The sequence below is a fragment of the Typha angustifolia genome, chromosome 12 (genome assembly GCF_048772165.1).
Source record: "Typha angustifolia cultivar Huaian chromosome 12, ASM4877216v1, whole genome shotgun sequence".
Lineage (NCBI taxonomy): Eukaryota > Viridiplantae > Streptophyta > Magnoliopsida > Poales > Typhaceae > Typha > Typha angustifolia.
Window position 1 is genome coordinate 8,463,660 of NC_133250.1, and position 25,310 is coordinate 8,488,969.

Below are 25,310 nucleotides of genomic sequence, written 5' to 3' on the forward strand. Positions count from 1 at the left end.
AGCACCTGCATATTGCTCGGATATTTATCCGCGAATTTATAACATTTTATTAGGATATTTAATAATGGCTACAATATTTTTTTTTTATTTCACTGAATTAATAAATTTTTGGTTTAGAGGTCTTCTATATAATTACTTATTTTCTTGATTCAAGGAGATTTATGTAGATATTCATTTTAGTATAAAAAATGTTCATAAAATATATGAAAAAAAAAATCATAGATAATTTTCCTAAATTATCCCAATATTAGATTTAGTTTTCAATCTCTACTGATAAATGCTGCTAACCTATAAAGTAAATATATAAGCACATATGTCCCTTAAAAACATATGTTTTAAATTTTTTTATAAACATATGTTTTAAATTATCCCAATATTAGATTTGGTTACATATGTTATAAATTTTTTTTCGTAAAAATAAACATATAATCCGCTGTTAATTGTTGTACGATTGGCCGTTGATCAGAATGGTTCTACAATTCACAATTGGCTTGGAAGCGGTTAGAAATTTTGTATTTGGGTTGGATATCTAATTTTTAATGAAATATTAAATCATAGTTCAAGTGCCTGCTTTTGGAAAAACTACCTGAGAAGAGCTGTTTTGAAGTTTATGGGAAGGATATTATGTTATTGAACACAAGGAATAATTTGCCGTCCAGTTTACAAAATTTCACCCTACATACATGGATCATATGATCATCTCGAACAGCTATTTTGTTTGGATACATACATACAGACAGACAGACTGACAAACAGAGAACAAGAGTGGTACCGAGAATGAATTCGTGCTTTCCTTCGTTCCCTCCCTCAGCTCTTCCCAGCTCGAATGGCTTCTCGAACAAAATCCTCACACTGAGAAAACCCACCGGAGAATACATCTTTCAGCGTGCCCATTACATCGAACGCCTCCTGCAAATCAGCAGCTGAGGTCATATCTTCCAGCCAGGACAGCATGTCCCGGGAGAACCCGACCATTTCCTTCATGTTGACTATCCTCTCTTTCATCACAATTTCCCACCCCTCCAGATTGGTGCTGCCTTCACCTCCACCTCCACCGGCTTTTGACGACTTCTTGAGCTTGAAGAACCTTTGCAGCTGCTCAATCAAACCAGTGTAAACAAGCATTGGCTGGACCAAAGAAAAGAGCTTCTTACTGTCGCTCATCTCAGTGGAGGCACCTTCATCAGATCGGACAACAGTACTAGCTGGATCCAAGGGCAATCTCAGGGATGAACGGCCATGTTTGTGCTGCATGTAAGCATGGTACATGCCTCTCTGCAAGAAAGCAGGGCGGTGCTGCAGCCAATCATCATATGACTCAGAAAGGAGAGAATTAACCATCATAAATTGGACGGTTTCTTCTGAGGGACCGGTAGCGGAACGAGATCCAGGAAGAGAGGATGGTGACCTAGCGATAGACTCCGTGGTAGACGAACCATTAGATAAATATGCAGCAACTGATTTTGCCAATGACCGTCGCTGCTGGCTGGAACTTCCCTGGTCTACGAGATAAGAGGCCATCTGGATCATGAAAGGGAGGAATCTTGAGTTGCTCTCTCTTCCGCCGCCTTTACTGTCAGTGCTGAAAGAAGCACCTGTAGCAAATCTGGCTAACATCTAAAAAAGCAAAAGGACACAAAAATTAGTAAATATAAGCTATTTAATTGAACAAACACCTGCATGAAATACAACAGAAAATAGCATTACAGCCAGCATGACAGCCACATGAGTAATTATAAAGTGGAAGCCCTAAGATGTATCACTTCCTGTTTCAAAACATTTGACCATTCTACCAACATATTTACAGGACCATAGCAGCGAATTTAGGCCACATATATGAACTGGTTAATATTTGTCGCTGGACACTAAAAACGACTAACAAATCCAAAACTAGAAATATGAACAGATAAATCATCAACAATAACTGATCTACAACAAAAATGTCAGGATCTGAGAGGATTTCATGGCAAAATGACACGTATTATGAACACTAATGTGAATTCCGCAGACTGCTGCCTATTTCTGCCAAAAGGCAAATTAAGGAAAGATAGGATGGATGCCTAAAATTAACCGTGTCTATATAATTATTCAAGTTGGAAAAGGGCATACAGTTACCAGCTGCCCACAGTTGTCACTATAGTGAAAAATTAACTATGACATCTAAAAAATTTACAACCTAATAATGGAATCCAATAGTAGCAATAGAACTAATTTTGATAACAGTGGAGCCACAAATAGCAATAACAGACATAAGACAGCAATAAGAGTTCTCATACCAAGACGATGTCATAGGTCAGCAACCGCAATCTGCTGCCATCTGCCCGCCCTAGAGCATTGAGGTTGTCCCAGTACTGATCAACATATCGAACATATTGTCCCAGTGGGACAGATGGGCCCCTCAAAGGGAAGATACAATTGCACAAGGTCTCGTTATTCCTCAGTGTAGCTCCTTCCCACTCCTTTTTGGGATTCTTTAGTGCTGCATCTGCACGTTTTGCCTCCTGATGGCATTGAAAGTGTATGATGTTGAAGTGGCTCACAGTCGTGTAAACACAGTCACCACGGCCAGTTCCTGAATTTATTGAACCCACATTCACCCGCTTGCTAAAAGAGTAAATACCCAACATGTCATTAGGCCTCAGCTTATATCCTTCCCGGCAAACCATGCAAGCCAGCCCATCCTCTTCTTCCTCCACATCTTCCAATCCCTCAATAACTGGCTGGGAAACAACAATGCGCTGACCCCCATCTGAAGCAAAATCTTGCCGCATTCCAAGCCCCTGAGAGTGAAGAAAGTAACACTCAATCACATGTGATTAAGGTTGCAAGACTCAGGAAAGAGAATCTCATGATACAATGCTAACTTTCTGCTGAGAGGGCATGTTCCAACTGCTACTCACTATTGACTATTGTGCATTTAGAACATTTACAACAAGAAAAAAGAAGTGTTAATTCAAATTTAACACTATAACAGTGTACCATATTTCTTTTTTAACAAAAGTTCTAAAAGATTTTGAGCATAATTGATATTCCAGTTTCAAACACAGGTCAAAATGTCACACGAAAAGAACAATTACATCATCAGAAATTAGTAACAAGTGTTTCTTGTCGGCCTATTTTACTTCTGTTTTTCTTTCATTTTTGTTTGCAACATTCTGGTTTACTTTGATTTAATGGATACTAAGATATTACTAGTGAATTAAACTAGATCTGATTTTCTAGACATATATTGAATTTTGAAAAACTATAGTTGAATTGCAAATATGCCAATAAAGGAGATTTTTCAAAATAAGGCTAATTTGTAACTGGTGTTGCTATACTATGATACTATGTAAAAATACTAAAATATAACTTTACGGTCACATTCTTTTAGAATCATAAAAAAAATGATATTTTCAGGAATGGTATTTAGTATATCTTAGTCTTTAAGTGGCAATTATAAAGAGTCCCAATGTTAAGGGTATATGTGATATTTTGGAAAATTGTAGTGGCACTTATGATATTCTAAATCATTTCAGTGGCAAATATGTAAGAAACCCTAAAAATAATGCTCACAGACACTTCCTTATCAGAAATGTACAGCTTAAACCAAACTATAAATAATTAAGTACATAACAACAATAAAAAATTGCAAGTGCAGCACAAGCTTTCACTGAAAAAAAAAAGCAGAGGCTGCTCATATATGCTAGATAAAAGAAAATGCAATAAAAGCAAACTGCAGCAAACTAAGATGACACTAATATGAATCAGCCCTCTGAGCAAGGATTTGATAGGTTACCTGAAGTAGTGCTTCTCTTTTCCTAAGAGCCCGACGGCGCATTTCATCCTTAGTAGCATTTCGCAATTCTTCTATCTTCTCCCTTAAGAAGCCATCACCATTATTTTCTTTGTTAGCTAGCGTGTCCAATAAGTTCTCTGCCCTTGCACCAATTTCATTTTCCCCAGAAACTCCCTCTAAAGCGTGAAGCAGTGGTAAAATCCCCTCCTCAGCAATGCATCTTTGTGTAGGGTAATGACCCTTTGACACTCCCCACAACATTGACAATATCAGTGGAACAGATGGCAATTTTAAACCAGATGCCCATTCTGCACTATTCTTAAACCCAGCCTGTCCTGCCACTGCAAAGCTTTCTTTCAAGTGCGTAACAGCAACAATTGTGATCCCTTTATCTAGAATAATGTCTTTCAGCCTCTCCCCACATGAACTTGTCTTAAGTGACTCCGAAACTCGAACAAAATTCTCCAAAGCATATCTCTGCTTAGCTGCTTGTTGAGCCAAGATGTCATCTTTGGGATTATCCTGATGCTGCTTCTGCAACATGTCAAATTTGCCCCAGTCTTGCAGGTAAGGCTCAAAATGCTGGATAAGAGCTTCCATAGCGGCTGGTTCGCCATAGGTCAAATACGGCAGGATCCTCGCCACCATCTCATCATTCCGCTGCTGCTTATTTGATTTCTTCACACATGAGGGATGGCATAACCTTTCCAGAAACATGAGAACTATTTTCTTGGCCTGCTCATCAGCACCACTTTCCTCGTTAGTAACCGTAAGAACACTTTGAGTAATGCTAATATCGCTCTCATTAGCTTCCATTGTAAGGCTCTCTACAATCAAGAGAATGCCTTCGGCCAGCTCCATAGCATCCACTGAGAATGCACGCCTTGCTGTCTCAAGTAGCAGGCCCAGAGCACCTAACCTTAACAAAGCTCGCCGGTTTTCCCGGATCTTACAGCAGTACATAAGAAGGTCAAGCACTGAACTTAACTCTTCCTGGTTCAATCTCAATTCACTATCTCGCAAATGCTGCAAAGAAGTTGGAAATCAGAAAGGAAAATTTTCTCAATCTAAATTTGAACAGAACAGAACATACTGTTGCTCACAAAAACAGTTGAAATACATAAAATTCAATTTCATCTTAAAGAATATACTCAAGAAAACTAATTAACTTCAAAGAGCTAGATGAGATTTGTTCAAAGTTATGGTTTTGGATTTGGTCAGTTTCAGTCCCAGATAGGTTTTATCAATAGTGGCCCAAAATAAAAGTCAAAATCAACAATATTGCAATTATCGACCTTAATTTTCAATAAGTTTCACAGATTAATCTCATTGTAAGAAAAATACAGGAATATAACAATGTGAAGTCCCACCGACTAATCATGAGGAGATGCAGAGCAACTCTTAAGCTGACATCAGATTTAAATTGTAGACAATTGAAAAGAAAGTCCACATTCACATCATGTCCTAGAGTAATAACTTGGTCTTGGATTGCATCACTGTTAACTAGGATAGAGCAAGTGAGCAACAAATAAAATTTGGGATATATAGCTCCTGTATCTTGAATTAAGGGAATAACTCACCTGGATCATACTCAAAATTATTTCAAGTCCTCCGCATTCCCTGACAGCACCGGCTATTGCAAACTCTACTTCAGGGTCCTGTGATTCCTCCCTTTCCTCTTCCAGCTCTTTAATCATGGGCTCAGTAGCTTCACCATCCAAACCCTACCAAATAGAGGAAATTGTTCTGTCAATTTCTGTAATACATCACATAAAATCAGCAAACCAGTCAACCAAGTGACAGGTGTAACTTTCCGATACTATGGTGCCTGCTTAATTGGAAAATTATATTTGATCTGTTGAATAAATCAGAACTGTCATATATGAGCAAATAACTAATATTCATATATTTTTGTGTTTTTGTGTGAGCGCAAGCTGCTCAAGAACAAGCAGTTCATGAACATACAATCAAGCTTGAAGATCGAGGGGAAAAGGGCTTTCTTCAGCAGAGTTGGATTGATTACTTGGATGGAGAAAAAATCAAAATTGAAACTATTAAGCACCAGAATAGTCAGAAATTAAACATAGATGATTGATTCATATAATAATGAAATTTAATTGACATAGCTATGGCTATTTCTAGACAAATACTTACAAAGAACAGGGAAGAAGACAAGACAACAATAATCCTCATAACCAACCTGAAGACGATAGGTTACGGTCATCGGTGGACAATCTCTAAATGATGTTAATGCAGCAGAAGATGGTGGTGCGCCAGCATTTGACAAAGGATTCTGAGTTTCACCATGATATTTCTTCCATACTTGCTCATATACTTGAGAGATGCTAAGGTCAAGAGAAATAATATTGCCAGCTACTAGCAATTCCATGCCATAGTCATCTTCCAGAAGTCCCAATAAGTCCAGTTGGTGACAAATTTTATTTTTCACATCTCTCATCAGTGGTCCAATCTCAGCACTGGAGTAAGGATTCTTGGTCATGGAACCCCTAATAAACTCTTCTTGAGTGTGCGCTTTGTTTAGAATCAAAAGATAAACAGGCTCCGGCTTTGATGGACTAATCATATTGCAAAGTTGCTCCAAAATAAACTGCAATAAAAGTTCAACACCATAATAAAGCAATTCTAGTCAAATTCAACATAAAACAAAATGGAAGTGATGAGCATTTTTTCCAATTGAATGTAGACAAACGCATCAGGTAGAGTTTGGATCTAAATTAAAGAACAGATCAACTGAAAGTACTTCTGACAAATCAATGAACTTATTCGGATTGAACATAGTACCAGTGAAGTTCGGCCTTTCTGCTCCTTTGCATGATTCTGCAGCCCTGATATACAAGCACGAATAAACTGACGTTTGTTTTCAGTACTCTCCAGTAGAAGACTGTCCAGAAGGTCTTTCAAAAGGCGAGTGCAGTCACTTATTAGTTTCGTCTTCTGAACTATAAGGCCTCGAATAACAAGAAAAGCCTCCAAAACTTCAGATAATAACTCATCCCGCATAAATCTGTCAAAAACCAATATATATAAAGAAACAAGAGCAATTAATTATATGAACATTGCCCCAAAAAAGGAAAAGAAAAGGAATACCTCGCTCTAATATTTGGAACCTCAAGGAACTTGTTGAGGAGCTCAACAAGCTTATTAAGTATATATCCCTGAGATATGTCAATATTCAGGCTTCTCTCGCGAGACTCTACATTAGATATCTCTTGTGTTATCAGCCTACATATGGTAGCTAGACATCCCCTCACAGTTAAGAAAAGACGTGCAGCTTCTGAATCAGCCATCCTGAAAAATAATTCAAAGTATTCTGCTGCATTCTCACCAACTGATAGTGTTGCAGAGAGCAATGACATGAGTAAATTCAACAACTGGAACCTTCTAGAAGAATTTTGCGGACATAGCAAGGTAATAAGAGTGCATACTTCCGATCTTATAGACTGCGAACAAGCACTTAAAATCAACTCAGACACCCAAGAGCCTAAAGCAAATGTTGAAAAATCGCTTTTAGCAATCCTTCTACAAGCACGCCGCTTCCATTTGAGACCATATTTCAGGGACAAATAATCATATTTCTGCGAATCCTGGCGTGACTTCTGTGCAGTACCTTTGACTGCCTGTGATACTTTGAACTGTCTTCTGACAAAATCGAGATATGATGCACCACCTTCCCATTCAGAATAGCTTAATAGTGGAATATCCTGACTCTTTCGGGAAGAATCCCAATTCTTTTCTGGTAATTCAGATGGAACCTTATTAGCACTGGAGAGACTATTCGAAGTTGCCAACTGATTTGTAGTATCATTGCTCTTTGATTGCAGACCTGAACTAGATTTTCCCATATTTTGTTCTTTATCTGCAGCATCAGATCTGGGAGGGGTACATGCCTGAGAAATGATCCTCAAACAAGGAAGAATGATATGCTCCGAAACTGAAGGATGGTTTGCTCCCAGTTTAATAGAAGAGAACAACAGCTGAAAAGCAACACGTAGCCTTGATTCCCAGAATTCATCTACTATGGAACAGGTCTCAGTAAGTAGCAATAGCTCTTCTCGTGTTGCTAATGCAATGTCAATAGAGCGATGGTGCTCAAGGCAATACATGACCTTCTTCTGTATCAAGTTGTTCAACTCCGCAACTGCTTCTGCGTCACCCTCAGTGAAAGCAGAAAGAACTACCCTAGTTAGAATGCGTGCTGTTTTTGGGCCCTGATGAATGTCGTTTTCAAACAACTCTGATAAAATGCCAGCAGCAACAAGTTGCTTTCTACAGTTTGCATGTTTTGATAGAACTTGCAACAACTCCAAACACTGTGTGACAAAAGCAGTAGCACAACCATAGCAATTATTTGGTAATCTTGGAATTGCAAATGCTGATGAACCCACTGAATCATCAGAATTTTTCTGGTGTAGGTATGCCATCAACACACGCCTCAGACCTTGCAATGTCTGGACACTTTTACTCACAGAATCAAAAGCTGCTTTGCATTTTTCACCATAGAGCACACCAAGAAGAGCAATTTTTCGGTTTACCTTACATGAAGGTCCAGGCAAAGAAACCATCATCTGTTGAACTGTATCTTTCTGTTGTGCATCAATCTCATTTTCACCAATGCTTGATACAAGCTTAAGCAGAGGTTTTTTAAATCCCAAAAGTTGCTGGTATCGCCTGTGGGCATTCTCAGACTCTGACTCAATAGCTGCCAATCCTTTTTTCATATCCTCATCATTTTCCATGTTATCAAAGGAGAAGCTCGGCTTTGCCATGAAATTGAACTCAAAACGACCATATTTGCTGTATCCACACTCATTGCAGAGGAAAGAGTCAAGATTTTCATAATTAATATTTCTACATTGCCTGCACTGATATGCATTTTCATGGCAGTTACCACAAATTCCATGCTTATCAGTAACAGACCTGCTACAGCGTGGGCACTGCAATGACTCAAGGGAAGAAGCTTGTAGATTTTCATAGAAAGAGTCCATTTCGATCATCAAATTGCATGCGTTAATTGGAATTGGAAATTCAACCTTCAGTTCTGTCTGGTTAAAAGCAAGATGGCAGCTCTTTGCACGCTTCCAAAGGGACCAATTATTCTTCAGTTCGGACAAGTCAGCCACAGGCCTGTTGTTGTAATATAAATTCAGAACTTTTACTGATTTTGACTTACGAGCATCATGAACATTCATTGTCACTGACTGAATAGTATAGCTTCCAGTACATTTTACTATTATCCTGTTGTCCGTAAACTTTGTCTCCGACTTTAGGCTTTCAAGCTTCATCCGGGCATAAGGCACATCTGGGCAGCTACAAGTTACACAAGGTTCACTCTCAAGATAGTAGCCATCAAATTCTACTAAGCCACTTAGAGTATTATATATACGGGAATTGGGATGATTAGCCAAAAGCTCATTCTGTGAATGGAGAGTCTCAAATATACAGCTTATCACATCAGATGTCAAACATTTGTTCACAACTTCTTTTTCATACTGCTTCATGCTATTGTCAGCTACCTTCCCCAGTAGTCCTGTCATGAGCTCCATGTATTCTACAATGTTTTGCCCATACATTGGAAGAAACTTTACCTTCTGAAGTAGACTACTTAGCATGGCTTCCTTGGATGAGATTTTTCCATGATACCATATGCCATGTAGCACACACTTAGCCTCATGCCGCACACTTGCTGAGTTCCACTCTAGCAAGAAAGAATCAATAAAACTCCTCCAAACACTAGCATCCTTGTTATTTAACATTTCTACTGCTTGCTCCATGTCCAGACAAGATTTTTCCAAACCACTTTCATTTCCATCCTCCCCCTTTCTCTTCTTTTTTGGATCTAACAGTTGCAACCCAATTCTGTTGGAAGAACCCCCTTCATCTTTACTTTCTGACTTTTGTGTTGTATGGCTCGCTTCCTTGCCGGTATAGAAGGCTAAGTTCAAAAGCTTAAGTGTCTGAACAACAGATTCTTCACCAAAATAAAATATACCATTCATCAAAAAGGGAAGAAGGTCCATGTGTTTTAAGCAGAACTTCTGCCAATTTCTAGGTCTTGCTCCAGCGACTTCAGAGATAGCACACAAGCATTTTACAAGTTTCACACTTCTTTCATAAGGCACAGGTTTTTGGAAACCTCCAGACTTATTTACTAATTTATAAAGCTTCTTAACTTCAAAGGAGAACTGCCACGAATCTCTAAAGCTATAATAGTGAGTCTTGCTACCACATAAATGCAAGAAAAGCCTCCTAGCATACCTTCGCACAAATGTTGTATGTGGATTACTGATATAGCTGCAAAGAACATCCTGAAATCCATCAAGTTTTAAATCATTAACTGATGCTTTGTATATTTTATCCTTTTCTGCTGACTTGTCCTGCTTTTCTGGTCGAACCATGCTGTAAACAAGACGAAATGTATTCTCCAATAATAGCTTGTGGTAGTCCATAAACAAATCTGTTCGATGAGCTTTAGCATAAGAATCTGAAAAGAAAGGAGAGAAGTTTCCAGCAGGTAACTCTCTTCGAACTGTCAGAAGTGAACTGCAGCTAGAACCACCTAACGAACTGCTTTCTGTACTTGCAGATGAGGACTTGAAAATGTGAACAAGTTGCTGCAATATGTCCATTAAATAGTTCAGAAAAACTTGCTGTCTAAGGAAGGAACAAGCACAGATCAGCTGAGAAGCAAACTCATTCTTTTCTTGGTCATCAATAGTGGATGAAATAGCTGAAGCTGCAAGTTGAACCTGAATGAAACCTTTTTCTTGCAAATCAGGAGTAGCACCTGACTTAGACTGAGAACCATCACCACCAGGCTGGTGCCAGTTACGGAACATCAGTGTAAAGAACATGAAGACAAGGATGGCAACTTCCCCAAAAGAAGAACGAGTTTTGGCAGAAAATGGTTTATTGAGATTAATTTCATCCAACAACCACCTCACAAATTTTTCCAAATCCAAGTTTTCAGGTTTCGAGCTATCCACAAAAGGTCCACCAACCGCAGATGATAGTCTATAGAAGAGTTGCATGACAGGAATAGCTCGAATACCAGCAGTTGTATCCATCCATCCATTGAGCTCTTCAATTAAATGACGTAGCAACAGAGAGTTAACAGCACGCTTAGAAGCAGAAATTGAGACTATCCTTTGGTTGGTTGCTGATGCAGGGAAGTCTCCAGTCTCATTCGTCTCCAAGACATGAATTGAGGATGGAGAATTCTGCATACTTCTATCTACAGCAACATGCATTACACTTGAATCATTTTGCTCATCCACAGAATAATGAATCTCATTGCCATCACCTCCAAGTGAATCAATTTCAATGGGAATTGCTGACATGGGGTGGTCTCTAGAATGTGGTGGAGGTAAATGGTCTGCATCAAGTACCTCATAGCAGGCTTCGCACAAATCGAAGTCTGGACATACATTGCAATGCCATCTTTGCCGAAGTATGGGGACAGTGGAGCAACCATCACAACAGTATTGCACTGATGATGTAGCAGGATCCTCTTCGATCATGACCTGTGCATTTCCACCAGTAGAATTTGTATCAGAAGGAACATTTGTTGTTGCACGATTCTCTGAAGCATCATCAGTAGCTATCATTGTTTGCTTAGGAAAAGGGACTTGGAGCAGTCTAGATGATATAGCCAAACTGAAACACCAAAAACAAGCACATTGTTAATCAAATTCTCATGGAGACAACTACATAATTGCAGATATTAGAAACAGTTGCATGTGAGACCTGCTGGAAGTTTGGACTGCTTCAAATGGTGAAAAGAGTAACTTCTTAAGTAGAGCAACAGCAGGTGCAACAGACTGTCCAGATGCTTCGTTCGCATGCAAAGCAAGGCATTCTGCATAACTGTATATAAGTTCCACCGATGGTATTACTATGCTGTTTATTGTCTGTGTTTCTGGCCTCTCTAAGTCCAAAATACCCCACAAAACTTGCATTAATCCATCAACTACCCCTGAACCTAATCCAATCATTCAGACAAAACAGACAGATTAATGAACTCTTTTAGGTAGTGCTAATAGCTTGGTCTGATAATAGCAAACTACATATTACAAACCATATAAAAAGTGCATATGCCCAAAGTGCAGTAAAGAAATGCATGTTGAAGAGCGATTGCATTAATGACTGAGACATAACAAATACTATGATATCCTTTAGATCCATGTGAAGATGAATGAAGAAAGACAAGGCATAACTTCATTCTTCTTGATCAAACTTAAACCTAATTACTAGTTCACTATATCGCTCCTGCTGCTGCAGTACTTAGCAATTACGTCATACTCAATAAAATCTGAAGCAAATAAGAAGGGCTAAAAACAAACAAGTAGGATAGTAATAGTATGTATATCTTCTATGTGGAAATGTACCTATCTATGTATATTTGAACATATCTAAGTATGTGTGGTGTATGTTTTCATGTGCTAAGAGGAACAGTTGGTTACATCCGATTACCTACATGTAAGAACACACATAACAGCACTGGATCTTCCACATACAAAGAGAATCTTTTGTTACAAGAGAACCAATGTAATGCAGATTAACTGTCTCCTTTTAAAAGAGGAGTAACCAACTAGCAAATGCAAACTAAGAGATATATTAGATTTCGCGATATGAAAAATATCTATATACTACAACAATTCAATAAAAAAATAAAGGATGCACCTAAGCTTCCAACATTAGTTGCTAATACTACCTCAATGCAGTTCAAACACTAATTTCCTGCAAGTTGTCTCCCTGAACCCATTATTTTTCACCCAACTTTCTTTCCTAAATAAATGAATGAAACTTTGAACTACCATTTACCACTTTTTAGGCATTATCTTTTATCATTCTTTTCTTAAGCAGCATATCTCCAAATACAGACAGTACAGTGCCGTATATTCCACCTCTTATGGGAAAGAATATGACTTCTCCAACAGAACCAGTTCTTCCCATCAGTACAAACAGATTAATTATTATAATTACTCAAAACTATTAACATATTTTATCAGAAGAAAAGAACACAAAAGAAATTACTCAAGGAACCAAATTGGTCTCAAATAATCAACAGCAATACATCACTGTTACTACCTTTCTCTGAGCTACTTAGCCATTAAAACTTTTAATTTAAAAGAGTGACTAAAGCCCTCAGAGCTCCTTCCAAGATGGCAGTTAAAGCTGCCAGTGCAAGCAGTAAAGATATAGTAAGATCATTCTCTCTCTGGGAGCTTGAGAAAAGATAGCTCACAGATGTTAGGATTAGGACAGTTCTTAGACCTGGCCAGAAGAGGTTAAACAGCTCTGCAAGGGACAAACAAGATGTTTAGATGGAGGATGATTTGCAGCCAAGAGGCCCATCATGAGATGCCTGGGCTAAGGACAATCACACCTAGGAATGACACTCAGAGAGGTCGAAATCCTACCTCGAAATACACACACAAAAAAAGGAAACATAGAAGAAACTATCTTGCAACCGCTAGAAGCACTCATCTTAGTAATTTAAAATCACAGCTTGCTCAAATTAGACAGTTAAGCAGTTCCTCTGGTTTGTGTGGAGTAAAAATGGTATTAATAGCCAGTAAATATGTTCCATTAGTTGGATCCATATGAAACTGCATTGAAATTTCATTTCATTTTTGACATCAGCAGGTTGTAGAAATAGTCTAGTAAAGCTCTATCATTTGGAAGTATATGATTCGAGCAAAAGATTTTCATATCAAGATGTGGACTCAAAGTACCATGAGTTTCCAGAAAGGTAGCCATATTTGATCTACGATGCACAGCAATTTTTGACACCGCATTCAACTGTGCTATAAATTCTTTGATCACCCAACCAGATGCAGCACCTCCAACTCCGATTCTTGAAGTGAGCATAGGAAAAGATTTTATTACTCCCAAGAGGCGCATGGTGTCTTTCACCTGCAAAAGAGAATGATGAACATATATGAAAGCAGGATATGGAAGGATAGATACGTAATATTCTGATTAAATATGGTATCTACATGATAATATATCTCCCTCTTTGGAAACACAGCCTTAAGAACATGACAAGCAGCAGACTGCAGTAGGGGTTCCTTGTCACTTTGAAATATAGTTTCCAGCAAAGCTCTGCACTTAAGTCTACTAAGCTCCATATCTGCATCAACAATTTCAGCAGCAGATTTTGACCTGCACAACAAATAAATCCTTGAAAGGATCTTCAGAGCATCTGCCAAAACTTGCTCCTGGATAGGAGCAGCATGCATTGTCTGAGCCTTTTTTCCCAATCTCCCAGTAGCAGAATTGGTACCAAGAACATGTGCTTCCATATCTAGCACAGCATCCATTTTCTCTTTCCACCCAAATTCATCCTTAGCTCGACCATAAACTTCTAGACTGTCTATCCTAGGCATCGCTAAACCATCAAAAGTTCGGCCCACAGTGATGGTAAACTCTTCATCTGCCAGAAGTGACTCAGCAGTCGTGAATGGAATATCATACCATGATCGCATGCCTTCGTCCAGTTTGACTATTCTCTGGAAAATTGTAATCTCACAGGGAATATGGCTTGCTGATGTATTACCCACATGTATACGGCAGCCAACCATGACAATATCAGGGTTAGAATTTGAGACAGTGACCTAAATACATGGGACAAAACATAGAGGATAAAGATTCATTAGAAGTCATCTTCAACCATATAAGTAAACAAGTGCAGAATCGATGTACATATACAGGGGTTCAATACAAGTTAACAGCCTAACTAACAATTTTGGTAGTTCAATGGGAAAAATAACAAAAATTAAATTATACCTTGAACCCAGTAGAGCTGAGACTTTCCAGATATCCCTCATCTGATGATAACCTTTGCTTGATAACCTCAGAATCACTACTCTTGCTAGCATCACTACTAAGTTTTACATCTGCCGTGATGCACATTGTTTTCTCAAAAAAATCAAGTGGAAATTCGACATTTGAACCAGCATATGCTCTATTGCTAAGAATGCTGGAACCTAGCCTCTTTGTTTGTTCCATACTCGTATTCACAGCATTGTCAACTCCCTTAGGGATGTATGAATATATCTGAAGGCTTCCATCATCCTGTAAGATAAGACAGTGCGTCTTATCTTTCGACAATGGTTTATAGGAAGCAATGCCAACCATAGGCGAAGTTGAACCTGCACTATATCTCATGTTCTGCGCAGCTAAGTCATGAGGACTCAAAGATACAGCAAGTGCTGTATTTGATTTAAGGCTTGAAAGACAGATGAATATACCACTCCCAACAATCAACTCTTTCCAATGATGTAGACCAGCAGGCCTTACTTTGTCATCTTGATCTTCTTCACAGACACATGATAATTCAGTAAGGGAAGTCACAGTAGCATCTAAGCGTCCAATTATGGTTGTGCCATCTTGATAGGACAAGAAAAGCAATCTGTAGGTTGAAGAGAAGTATAATGAGAGCCCTTTCGGTTGGAAATCTGCTTCCTTAACCCTGATGAGTTCACTCAATGTTTTCGCTCCAACATCACCCTCCATTGAAACTTCCAGCCTATATAAACATCCAGCTTCTGAAAGTACAATAAGAAATACTTTCCCCATGGATGCTGGAATAAGAGTGGCATCGACAATGCAATCATCAGCCAAAGTGAAGTAGTGCATAGGACTAATATTATCCTGGGAAAGGTCATATATCTTGACAAACATGTTTGTCACCACCATTAGCCTAACCTGAGAACCTGGAACCCATTCCACTCGACGAATATAGGCACCTTGCAAAGCTAGTTCAATTGCAAGGCGATCAGTCACTTCACCACGAGGATTCACAGTAAGAACTTGGCATTCTTCATATCCAGCCACAGCAAGATAGTTTTCGACCAAAGGATTAAAAGTAAGATGAACAATTTCAAAACGGACTATGTTTCTGGAGAGTGGCTTAACGTTGGTCTTGTCTGCTGTCACAGGTGCAACAGTAGGCTGTCCAATAAGTTGCCCAACATCAAATATAGACACCTTGTCTCCTTCTCCAGCAGCAAGCCTACCCCGAACACTGACACTGAGTAGTGATTTGGTAAGAGTTCCATTTGCTAATTGTGATTTGAGTTCCCTTGAATTTGGATAATCAGCCTTTATCTTTAAATCCAGTGATCCACTTTTGTAAGCCTTCTTCAACTGGAAAATATCAACATTGTAAGACACCAGCTTATTACCACCCAGCAGTATCTTCTTATCTTTTGAAAGGTTTGACTCCCTCCGGCCAATCACAGTGGTAAGCAATTTATTGCAAAGTTCGAGCAGTTGGCCCTCAGTGTCAAGTTTTTCAAGTATAGTAGGTAGGGCATCTTGCACCTCATGGGGTATTGCTAACTTGAAGCAATTGTTGATATCTGCAGAGATATCGTCTTCCAAATCTGAGTCACTATCCGCTGCCTGATCACCATCTTCAGAATAGGGCAAAATCGACTGAAAACTACTCGCAGGAGGAGCTTGTGTACTGGAAGCACCAGTGAACTTTCGAGGTTTCAAACACTGGCAACTGCTTCCACGGACACCCCCTGCACCACAATCGCAAAAAAAGCGACTTGATCGTGAGTACACAACACGATGACCTCGGTGGCAAACCTTTGCACAGATTGAGCAGCAGCCTTTTGAGACAGTTAAATCACATGTATAACAGAAATACCAATGTTGCTCCATAAAGTTACTGCCACTAGATGTAAATGTGCATACTTTAGAGGCTAGTGCCTTTTCGCTGTTACTATCCTCTTCGTCATCCCTATCTATACTGCCCAATTCCCCATCAGATGTCCCATCATCTTCATCTTCGTCACCAGAAGTTGCTTCGCAGTCAACAGATGCAGAGCCTCTTTCTTGGTTGGCAGGAAGAACAAAATTATCTGAGTTTTTCCTTGAACAAAGTTGTTTCGGAAATAGTGATCCTGAACTGAAACTACTGCTCAGAGAAAGCTTGGATGAGAGTTTATCGTAAACATTTACATTAGCTCCAAAATCCCCCAATACAGAATCAAGAAAGCTAAACAAAAACTTCAACCCAGGAAGTAGGTTCTCATTGTCAACCAGCTTCTCCATTAACACCACAATCTTTTCCAAAAGCTGCCTCATAGAGGTTTCCTCATCCAGAAGTTGAACTAAAAAGTTGAAATAAGCTTTCCCAGTGTGAAGATCACACAATAAAAATGCACTATCAAGTAACATGAGCATGGCTTCAACAAGTCGACTTTGGAGTTCTCTGGACATTGTTTCAGAAGAAGGAAGTACAAGGCGCATAATATAGTCCACAGTTGATTCTCTAAGAGAAGGAAAAGAGCCTGCAGCAGTAGAACTTCCCTGAATGAAGTTCCTTGAGCAGCCCAAAATCCTAAATTCCAACCAGCCTGACAGGCATAACAACTCCATTTCAAGAAAGTTCTTCTGTATATTTTCCTTGAGGCCAGGGCAAAGATCACTGTCTATCAGATCAATAAATAAGTTCAGAACTTTCAAATTAATAGCCTCAGAGTTGCATTTATTCAATGCATCAATGAGAATCGATATATTAGCACGCTGATGACCAAAAAGTATCTTTTCTTCTTCCAGCAAACCTTCATCAGAACCAAGATAGAACTTGAAAATTTCTTTCTTGGAATTGTCCCTTCTAAGTCCTTCAATTAGATCAACAAAACTAGCAATTACGATTTCTTGCACGTCACTGGCAGCATCATTTTTGGAATTGATGCTCGCCAAGAAGCCTTCTAACTGTTTCAGTACAAAGAGCTCACTGTAGCCTGCCAAATTTTTCCTGTGACCAATCAGACTATCATATATAGAATCGCATTGTTCAAAAATACACCTAAATATTTTGTCAGATTTTATGGCCATCACTGTCTCCATGAGCTGGCAAAAGACTTCAGCATCTATTTGGTCTTTGTCTCCTCTGATTTTGAGGTATCCATCCAGGGTGCATATCACATCTCTTATAACAAGAATGCAAGAGAGAAGGGCACCATTGGAAGAATCAGAATGTGACGGGAAGCCATGTAACAAGCACCTCAAGAAAATACAATCTATGTTCCCTTTGACCACTTCGGAAGTAATTCCATCCAACTTTAAAGACAGATCATATACAACCTCCAGCTGAGACATATTGCAACCACTTTTCTCAAGGAGAAAATCCTGTTTGGGTTTGTCAAATCCAACATGTTTAAGCAATAAAAGAGGAGAAAAATGATTTGTGGAGGATCTACTTGGATCAAGGACAGAAAGAAATGCTCCATCAAGAATGTGAAGATATGTCTTCAATGTGGACAATAGAACATTCAAAAGCCATCCACCTTTCTTTTCAGCAGATATGTACATAATCACACTCTCCACAAGGTTAACTAGTTCACCATCCTTGTCCTGCTCACCCCAGTAAGGCACAACTCCAGAAGTCGCACTTCTCACGGAGTATCTCCATATGCCAGCATTAAGAAGAGAGAGAATAAGTGAAAACCATGTACCCTTACGAAGAAAATCCCAGGATTTTACTCTAGTCATATCCAGTGATTGCTCAGAGTGTAGCTGCTGAAGTAGACCACAGATAACTGCAGGAAAATCAATATTCTTAAAAGTAGCAGCACGGATGTCCATAAGAGTGAGACAAAACCTAAACAGAAGCTCAACGTCCGATAAGTCAATATTCACCCAACTCACCACCTGAAGAAGATCACTAGTGGTAAAACTAGCACCAGATACTGTTCCCCAACAAAGCAAAAAGATGTATCTCTCTATTACAAGATGTTCCACCGCTTCTGCCTCTTTACCTCTCCAAAAACCAAGAATTTGGGAAAACTTTGCAAACAAATCAGAAAAGTTCAAGCCCAAATTTTGGAGGGCAGAATCATCCTTGTAGATCACAGTGATAAGGGGGCTCACATCAATCAGCTGAGGAATCAAGCTGCTAACAACAGATGATTCCTTGCGAGAATCACCAAAAATACTTGCCACTACAGATGATGCAAAGGATGGTAACTGATCATTCAGGGAATCAAAATGCACTGCTCTAAATGGAGATTCTCTCAACTTGGATCTTAAACGCAAAAGCAGCCATGATGGGCAAGTAGATGGGTATGATATCATATGTCGTAGGATTAAAAGAAGCCTCGACATCAGTAAGCCCCAGCTACAAAGTTGCCCTGCACTAACTCCAGGTGGAGGAGCATCTAAATTTCTAATCGAAGAAAAGACAAAATTTGCCAGAGCAGCCTTTTCAGCCACACTTGATAGATGGAATGCCATCAGCAAAATTTCCAAATGAAAAGCACAAGGAAGAGTCTCAATGAAATCAGTGGGCTCAGTATCGCACAAAGTGCTCTTTGCCTTCTCTGCAACAAAGTTAAAATACCCCATAAAGATTTTCATTCTTAGCTCAGTATCAGAATCTGCCGCAGAAATAAGGGCATGAGCAACCAGAGTGAGGGTATAATAATTATACACATGAAATCCATTTTCCACCTTCAACACTTGATCAACAAGGTGTTTTCTGAGAAAGGGTGACATATCATGACGAACCAGAAGAGTGTGCAAGATTTGGAAACAGATGTCATTAATTTGCACAAAAGAAACATGCACTTGTGAGGTTGCAGATTTCTCAAAGTTCCTCTCACCAGAGAGACAGGATTGGCAGTTAACTATTGAAAGCAGCTGATTTACATGCTCTACACTAAGCTTTCTGCAAGCATCCTCAAAAACAGAATGGTTCCACTCAGGAGAAAAGATGCACAATTTGAGAAAGTTTAGTATATCAGTAGCTGCTTGGATAGGAAGGCCAGGAGTATTGAGTGCACTAGCAACCAGAGGAACCGATTGATCAAGCCCCTCACTTGATCCCACAGGCCGACCAGCTTCAGCAAAAAGATCTCCAAAAATAGCTTCATCATCATGACTGGCTGCACATTCTGAGTCTGAAATAACAGTTTTTGAAGAAGTTGTACGTGATTTGTCAACTACTGGCTTTGATCTTACCCCTTCCTCATGAAGGAAAAAGGCAACATGTACTAAATCATCTAGCCATTGTTCTGACTGAGGAAATATCAATCTTAAATATTCCTCGCTTGTATACTTTTTCAGAAGAAAGACAGTCTCGGAACGAACATGGCACAATGGAACACAAGCCTCAGACTTGTCTACATAGTGAGGAGTATCAACTCTCGACTTTTCTTTCAAAAGGTCAGTCCGAGATATTAAGCTTTTAACATCCCTGAGGTGCTTCAACAGATAGATAACAATTTGAGGACAGTAAATTAAAGGAGGCTTCAATGAAGAGCTTGACGTATCATATCTCCAGACCTTAGAACTCAAAGTTTCCATCATGGAAGCAATTATACATGTCTGGATGCTACAACAGATGTCACTATCATAGAAAACACTTTGAATAAGCTGTAGAAATTCTTCCATTATTTGCAATGAGAGGTTCCCAAATTTATCCCCAACTGTGGTCCAATCATGGTTAGAGATGTCGAATCTCAATCTAAATAAGGCTGGTAATGTATCAGCATAGCTTGCAAATATTAACAAGTCAGTCCAGCTTGCATCGTAAGGATATTCACCAACAAGACAATGAAGGAACTTCAAAATTCTTTGACTGAGAGACAATCTCAAGCCAAAATTTCCATCATCTGACTGTTCTTCTAAAGAAACTGGAAGCTGAAGAAGCTCTTTGCACAGCATAAGGAGGTGAGGTACACATTTCAAGTGAACAACTGCAAAATACTGTGCCAATGACAACATAAAGTCCATAGATGCTGTGGGCAGAAATTTACTTAGATGATTAGCATTAGGAACTGGTTCTAGACACTCTGACGACAAGGTTATCAGAAGCCTTTCCGCACTGTTTGCAGCCTTCAAGCAATTAAAACCTAAATTAAGACCCACATAAGACAAGCATTAAAACAAACTAAAATCAATCCTAAGATGTAAATAATGACAATAACAAGCATACAAGGACGGTAGCAATACAACCTTCAAGATAGCAAGTACTGTTTCCCAGGTCCATGTTGCCAGGTTTAACTGGAATAGAAGACAATTGCTCTATATAGGTATTTACAGGGGTATGCTCTGACATATCACATTCCTTCGAAGTTCCACTAGTAAGTGCTAACTCCAAGAATTGTGCCAGACCATTCTGAAACAAGACAGTAAACAATGTAACACCGGTAGTCATAAGAAAATAAACATGCAGCATGGAAAAGTAAAATGTTGCATGGTTCCTCTAATAGCATATTATAACAAGAATACAACAAAATGCCTTATTTCTAGAAACAGTGTTATACACGACCAAGAGAATGACATCAGATGTCTATATGCAATATTTATCAAGAAGATTATAATGCATCTTAAAACAGTAGACAGTTAAAGATAGGAGTTGGGTATACTTGAAAGCATTTACATGCAAAAGTTCTTCATCCATAGATTGTATCGTTTACAATTATAATAAATTTATTTACCCATTTCACATATTAACAATATCATTAAAAAATAATTCAACTTTATCATTTATTTTCTTGGTTAATAGTGATGGAATAAAAGAGGATTTTTTAGGAAAATAAAAAGGAAAACAATTTGGGTCCCTGATGATGTCCATCATAATGCTGCCTTTAACTAGGATGTCCTACATGGCAGCAAAAATAGTTTAATTAACATCCATTACTTTTCCATATACCACAATATTAACCCTATTCCCTACTAATACCCACTCTTACCACGTAGGACATTAGGACATCATAAAAGACCACGTAGCACTACTCAATCAAAAAAGGAAAATTAGGGCAGAAGAGGGTAAGATGGCATCCACTCGTCTTAAAATTTGTCAAGAAAGAAAATTCACTCCTTTGACACTTGTATCATGATAATGTGCATAGCAAGGATTATGGTGCCCACAAGTTGCGGCAAGGCTAAGAAGAAAGAGGAAAAGAAAAGGAAAAGAGAGGAGAAGAAAAGAGAATGAAGAGAAGAGGAGAGAGAGAACGGAGAGAGGAACCTGTTCTAATCCCTCAACGTTGATTCTCCATCTCAGCCATCGTCGTCATGGCTGCTACCACCGCTAGGGTTTCGTAGCTGCAAAGAACCTAGCGAAGTAGACGATCGGTTTAACATTTAAGTTAACGGATCTGATTTAATATATTAATGGACTCTAACTTAAGTTATAATGGATCTAACTAACATTAAGAATCTGAAAGTGATAACCCATAGTAGCTTATAATAATGGATTGCGTCCACTATCCACTATCCTTTAAATCCCCCATCTTTTTCTCCACATGACCTTGAAGAAAAAACCCTAGCTGCCATGGCTAAAAGATTTATGTGTTCTCCACGCGGTGACAAAATTCTCTGGCTCCTCTATGGGACTGCAGAAAGCTTCTATGAAAAAATTTTATTCGTAAAATAAAGATGTTGTAGGCATGGTAAGTGCTAGCAAGCACGGCCCATGCTGATTGGCCCGTCAATCCTTAGTGCATCGTAACTTGTCCAATTAATAGAATTTACCAAGAAATAATCACTTATACTAGCATCTGGCACAAGTTGTATCATCTTTGTGTTTTGAAATGGATAATCCATCATTTGGTGTTAGAAGCTGAATGTTTAGGTTCTAATCTGTGTTTGTTTGGTCTATGGTTTTAATATGTTGGTAGCGAACTAGCGACTCTATGAAATTTTGTTTTGATGTGATTTTGTTTAGTTGGGGAGTCAATGTACTGTGCAGATTTATCTGGTTGCTTTGTTAATCTCTGTATGGGGCACAAACTTTTTTTTTTAAGTTTCAATAAAACAGGGCTATGGCCTTTCGTGACAATTCATCTATCTTTCAAAGTAAGGGAGAGATGTTAGCAACAATATTTGGCCGATTGCAGTTTTGACTATGCGAAACTTTAAGGAGCATGAATGTGTTAAAAATAATACCATTTCGAATATAGGATATAGTGAAGATGTATCTTTCCAATGTCATGGATATTATTTTTACCAAGCTTCAATGAGGCAGCTATAGAACTGAACTTTCTTGAAGCTATAGTTTCAGCAGATAACAAAGCACTCAAGGGAGGAGTAAAAAACTAGAAATGAGAATGTTAGCCACATGGAATACCGAAAATAAGCCAACAGGTAAAAAAAAAATATTTATGTATGTATACATACATATAAGATATATGGATACTGCAGAGTGAATGATTTTTTTTTTTTGGACCAAAAGATATTTATATGTCATAAATCATGCTTGAGTTATATAATTTCAGATTGTATTGATGTTTACTCCACATTTTGACAAATTTCTTTAATATCAACTATGCATGAGTTTGTGGTAGATTTTCTAAGTCCATGAACCGAATAGACTTTTTATGTTAACAAGAATCATCAATTGCCCCAAAAATATTCCTTGACCTACATACTGAACATAAACCTACAAATATTCAAGGGAGAATTTTTTTATTGGGATTATCATTGTCTTTCTAAATACCATCTTATCTTTAGTACATGATGCAAAAAACAGACATATACATATTCTTCCTCAGGCATTGATGTTTTCTATCAAATCAGGTTGTTCCAGGTTAAATAAGTAATTTGAATAGGAAAAATGAAGAAATTGTTCTATCTTCAGCAACTTCTCAATAGGATCTATTTCGACCTGAAAGGCTCAACGGACCAAGTTTGTAAATGCGTAAATTTCATAAAGCCATCATGCACCCAACTACATAGAAAATGCTATGAAAATCCTTAAACAGAACTGCTAAAGAGCACAATTTTTTGAATTTAGAAGTCCTGAATGTAAGGGAAATTCTAGGTACAAAAAAATATACAACTGGCTGCATTGTTGGACACAACTGTGAGCATCCTTTGTTCTCATGAGTCATGGGTCATGACTTAGCAACAAATGTCGCTACTAACTACTACCCTAGTATCACAGCATCAGAGCAAGAAAGTGCTGCACAGAATGTTCAAGTTGCCACCCTCATACTCTTATACTCTTTTACGACAAAGGTCTGAACAAAACATTTTACACCCACAACAGATGATGTTCCAAAAATAAATCTTAAAGGCACTTCCAAAAAAGCTTTAAACAATTTTCTTTGTTTCTAATGTCCTCAAATTCTCTAATCACAGTTCAGAAATTTGACCGGATTGACATGATATCTAAACCACCTGGCATTCAAATACGATGTGTGTTTTGAATTTTGACTAATAATTAGATGTCCTTGATTCAAGTATTGTCAGAAATCCTTAGTCGTCACTCGTCAGAATCATATTCTAGCATTCACAACAAACTATCAAAACCAACATACTGAAGACACATTTTTGACCCCAAAAGAACATGTTTGAAGAAGAAGAAATGTCCTATCTTCACACTGAAGTTAAGTATCACGAACACCTATTTCTATAAATATCTTTTTTCTTGATAAAACAATTTATTTCCTTGTGCGACAAAATTAAACTAGCTAACCAAAAACCTGCAATCCGAAGTCATCACCATCATAACGCGATTTCTCCAGACACCTGATCCCAAACTCCAGTGACTTCTCCACAATCGCCACTACCACCGCCTCCACTTGCTCCACTGCTCCAAAAGTTTCACAAAAAGATAAAATCCTTTTTCCCGCAAGAGCAGCCAAAACCACCAAATAAATCGAACCCATCTAATTAAACCAAAAAAAGAGGATCGAACCTGCGGTTGATAGCACGGCGGAAACGACCATCTTGGCGACGGCGACCACGGCATCGATCTGAGCTCGACTCCAGCTCTCGAACCCGACCCTCCCATCGGCGGCGTCCGCGATTCCCGCGTCGAGCACCGCGAGGAGCCTCTCCAGCCCCGGTCGGATCGCATCGGAGCGGAGCCTCCGGGGGAGATCTTTCGGAGCCTTCTCCTCTCGGAAGATCTCGAGGAGCCCGGAGATCTCCGCCATGGAGATCGATCAATAAGTTGAAACAATCCAATAAAAGATATAGAGATTAAGAAACGAGGGTTTAAGATGAGAACTTAACAACGAAGGTTAGAGAGAGAGAAAGACAGAGAGATGGGGGGGGGGGGGAAGAGAACAGAGAAGAACATAGCAAGTGGATTTGTTTTTATAAAGGCATATGTCGGTTAAATCGGAATTATTTTGGACCGTTCGATCTTCACCGTTGGGTTGGATGATTTGATCGTGCGATGATCTTTGGTTTGGATAAAAAGGTAGTTGATACTTTTGATTACTTAGCAAGCTTCTTGCCTTTTTTATCAGTGGGAAGGGCCCAATTATAAGATAATTGAATTGCTTTTCTTTTTCTTTTTCTTTCTTCTTTCTTCTTCTTTCATTTTGGATCTTTTTGTTAAGGATGAGTTTTTAAGTATTTTGACACAACCTCAAATTTCTTAAAATTCACAAGAGGCAAAATGAGCCGAGCTTGATTAAGTTTAGATTGAAATTAATTTCGGACATGATTCTTTGATTAAACTTGAATTAAAATAATTTTAATTTGAGCTGATTTTAAGTTTATTTCGAACTCAAGTTGATCTCGAACTTAA

The 25,310-nt window shown here is 38.6% G+C and overlaps 1 protein-coding gene across 1 annotated transcript; it reads right to left on the minus strand.

Moving 5' to 3' along the window:
* Positions 1-599: 599 nt before the first annotated feature.
* On the minus strand, positions 600-24,818 carry LOC140771794 (auxin transport protein BIG). The gene is made up of 14 exons (XM_073113493.1): positions 24,468-24,818; positions 24,253-24,359; positions 20,777-20,939; positions 14,588-20,673; positions 13,798-14,415; positions 13,534-13,714; positions 11,543-11,777; positions 6,887-11,452; positions 6,581-6,803; positions 5,979-6,386; positions 5,359-5,502; positions 3,779-4,804; positions 2,277-2,780; positions 600-1,617 (listed from the first exon to the last, which is right to left on the minus strand). The coding sequence occupies exons 1-14, from the start codon at positions 24,706-24,708 to the stop codon at positions 808-810; spliced, it is 15,312 nt and encodes a 5,103-aa protein (XP_072969594.1). The 5' UTR covers positions 24,709-24,818; the 3' UTR covers positions 600-807.
* Positions 24,819-25,310: the final 492 nt, after the last annotated feature.